The sequence below is a fragment of the Sesamum indicum genome, linkage group LG13 (genome assembly GCF_026168435.1).
Source record: "Sesamum indicum cultivar Baizhima isolate 11 linkage group LG13, ASM2616843v1, whole genome shotgun sequence".
Taxonomy (NCBI): domain Eukaryota; kingdom Viridiplantae; phylum Streptophyta; class Magnoliopsida; order Lamiales; family Pedaliaceae; genus Sesamum; species Sesamum indicum.
This window is the reverse complement of record NC_142669.1, coordinates 15,779,048-15,782,154: the sequence shown is the minus strand read 5'-3', so window position 1 is coordinate 15,782,154 and position 3,107 is coordinate 15,779,048. Positions and strand designations below refer to the sequence as shown.

The window sequence follows — 3,107 nt, the reverse complement described above, 5'->3', positions numbered from 1 at the left end:
ACGTGATTATGCAAGTTACTGACTTTATGGAATAAATTATTATCAATATTTTGTTAAAATAAATTGTTGATGGAGAACGTTAGAAATATAATCAGACAGGAATTTCGGAAATCATTTAATTACAAGTTAGGTAATTAGCTTTACGATAATTATTGTACTAATGAGATTTCAATTATTATATACTTACCAAGTCAACGTTGGCGGGCATATGTTCACTCTCTCAGAGAGGGATCTTTTCATATATATTTGTAATTCGTATTAGGATTTGTGCAACAACTTATTGGTGGTGATATATAATTTAAATGTAATAATTATATTTGATTTATTTAAATTATATCTATATATGTGATTATGAATTATTCATATATTATTTATTATTTTTCTAATTCAAGATTAATATTATATTTTTATAATATAAAGAAAATCAATTTATGATTTTTGGAAACAGCCCGCCAATTCTTGTCAACTCTTACCATAGTTTCCTAGAATTGACCATCTCTTCTCTCCAAAGGGAAAAAACAGAGACGTATTAATGGAAACAGTCCAAAGCCAGCGCGTGAATTGAACCAACCCAACACCAATTTCAGCGATTGTTTAGCCGTTACTATGAATTTCTTACCTCAGAAGTCCTTTCCCACTATAAAACCCCACACCCCGATGTAATAATAATGTTCATAATACCAAGAAAGAATTTTCAAGACTCTTTCTTGCAGATAGGGAGTTTAAAGGCTGAGGACTTTTCAAGAGTTCTGATTTTTGTTGATTGAAAGACCTCTGATTTCTCTCTTTTTTCTGAGACTTAAACAGACAGTGAGGCGTCATGGAAAACTTGTTGGGACTGCTGAGGATTAATGTCCTGAGAGGCATAAATCTTGCCAAGAGAGATGCCACAAGCAGTGATCCTTACGTGATTGTTCGGATGGGCAAGCAGGTTTGTGATTTTTCTGTTTCTTGTTTCTTTTCGATGTATATGGATGTCGTAGTGATTTGTTAATTCAAATGGGTTTCTCTCTCTCTCTCTCTCTCAATCTGGATGTATAATTCAATGGGTTGGTATGAAAAGTTCTAAGTTTCTTGATGGGAAATGGGATTGTCGGGAAACTGGTGAAAAAGTAGAATTTGAGGATGAAACCTTAAAAATTTTGGTTAGAGAAAAATTTCCCATGTTTTCAGTCTGGATATACGCTGTGTTTTATTATTTCTGTATATTATTCGAACATCTGCTTGGATTGTCGAATTGTATTCTATTTGTCTTTGTGCTGTTTTTGCCTATGTTATGGAAATGCAACTCTTGAAGCAGAAATGCTAATTTTGTGAGAATCAAATTGTTTGAATCAGAAACTAAAGACTCGTGTGGTGAAAAAGAACGTTAATCCCGAGTGGAATGAAGAACTCACGCTATCTATTGCTGATCCAAATCTTCCGGTCAAGCTGGTAAGTTTGTATTTTCTTTATGCATTGTCTGGATTGAATCTCTTTGTTGAAGCAGCATCGAAAGACACACACAAATCGATTTTGTTTTTGCAAATTATTTCGTTAAGACATCGCACTACAAGAAATATGATCTTTGGTCGTGACTAATTACCATGATTAAATGTGAAAAATCGCAGTGATTTGTGGTTAACAACTACGGCTCAACGGCTATTGACTGTAGTTTTAACAGTCGAGAGCGAAACATTAATTAATCGCAGCTATGGTTCGTGCCAAATTGCTGATTCACATTAGTTTGTTTAATTCTGGAGTTAATAGTATTGATTTGTCGTGATTTTTAAATCCTACGACACCCCTAGCGTGTGGCATAATCATCTTCTCGAAGGGCTGATCTCGCTCACTTTGACTTTGAACGTTAAAAATAGGAATCAAGAAGGTGGTTCTTGTATTCATGTTCTAATGTTTGATTTTCTTGCAGCAAGTTTATGACAAAGATACGTTCTCCTTGGACGACAAAATGGGGGATGCGGAATTCGACATTAAGTCGTTTTTAGAAGCTTTGAAGATGCACCTGGAGGATGTGCCTAGCGGAACCATAATCACAAAGGTGAAACCAACCAGGGAAAACTGTTTATCTGAAGAAAGCACTATTGTCTGGGAAAATGGCAAAGTAATCCAACGTATGTTTCTTCGACTTAGAAATGTCGAATGCGGTGAAATAGAGCTGCAGTTGCAGTGGATCGATGTCCCTGGCTCCAGAGGCCTCTAAGTATTGTTATCTTTGCTAATTGTTCCCCAGTTAAATGCATTTTACCCCCTTAAGATTCTAAGAATGTCAAAAAAAACCCTGAGCATGCTCTATTTTTATGCTCGTGAGGGGTTTTTTTTATATATTTTTGGAATTACTGGGGAATGAATTGCATTTAACCCGATTGTTCTGGCGCGTAATGAACAATGATGTTTATATAATGTTGTGAAAGAAGTCGAAGCTTGTTCAAGGTTTCTCTGTAAAAGTACTTGTAAATGAGCATGTAGAGCTTTGTCCTGAATTTCTCTGACATGTTTGATGTCAGATTTGAGTGTTCAGTGTCTTTGCTTTCATGGTTTTCGACTTCTCTTCATGGTTCTTGTGGTAGATATTAACAGATTTATGAAGTGTGTGCCGGTTTTGAACTCAAGTGCTTTTTGAGCTTTTAGCTTAAAATATAGGGTAGATCACAAAACCTCCAACATAATCGCAAATATCTTCTCGTTATTAAAGAAATTACAAATATATTGATTTTATCGGTCGTCTAACAATGAGCTCATCCAATTAGTATTGATTAGGTTTTTATTCAATTTTTGTAGCGAATAGAATAAAATGTCCTTTTGAATTATTAATTATAATTTTATATATTTTTGTAGAATTTTCTAAAATGTGGCTCATGAATTATGCATTTTACCTTCCCTCAACTTTTTTTCTTTTTTTTTTAAATATTTTTTTGCAATTTTCTTTTAAAAAATAATAAGCAAGTGTAAAGTCATAATATTCACCTCACTATTTAGGAGCTACATATTATTTTCTATACGAGAGAGTATTTATAATTTTTTAAATAATAAAAATTTTCATAATCATAACAAACTTTAGTAGAGGTAACCGTAAATTGCCCTAAGATAAAATTGCGTGAATGTTTGTA

General features: G+C 33.6%; 1 protein-coding gene across 1 annotated transcript; it reads left to right on the top strand.

Moving 5' to 3' along the window:
• The first annotated feature begins 614 nt into the window (after nt 1-614).
• LOC105158545 (protein C2-DOMAIN ABA-RELATED 4) lies at nt 615-2,609 on the top strand. Its single transcript, XM_011075328.3, has 3 exons — nt 615-931; nt 1,339-1,434; nt 1,910-2,609. The coding sequence occupies exons 1-3, from the start codon at nt 821-823 to the stop codon at nt 2,198-2,200; spliced, it is 498 nt and encodes a 165-aa protein (XP_011073630.1). The 5' UTR covers nt 615-820; the 3' UTR covers nt 2,201-2,609.
• The last annotated feature ends 498 nt before the right edge of the window (nt 2,610-3,107 follow it).

Excerpts from the sequence above, each read along its gene's own strand:
- LOC105158545 (XM_011075328.3), top strand. The coding sequence starts at position 821 with ATGGAAAACTTGTTGGGACTGCTGAGGATTAATGTCCTGAGAGGCATA. Across the intron at positions 932-1,338 it reads TTGTTCGGATGGGCAAGCAG|AAACTAAAGACTCGTGTGGT; the intron begins GTTTGTGATTTT and ends TGTTTGAATCAG. Across the intron at positions 1,435-1,909 it reads CAAATCTTCCGGTCAAGCTG|CAAGTTTATGACAAAGATAC; the intron begins GTAAGTTTGTAT and ends ATTTTCTTGCAG.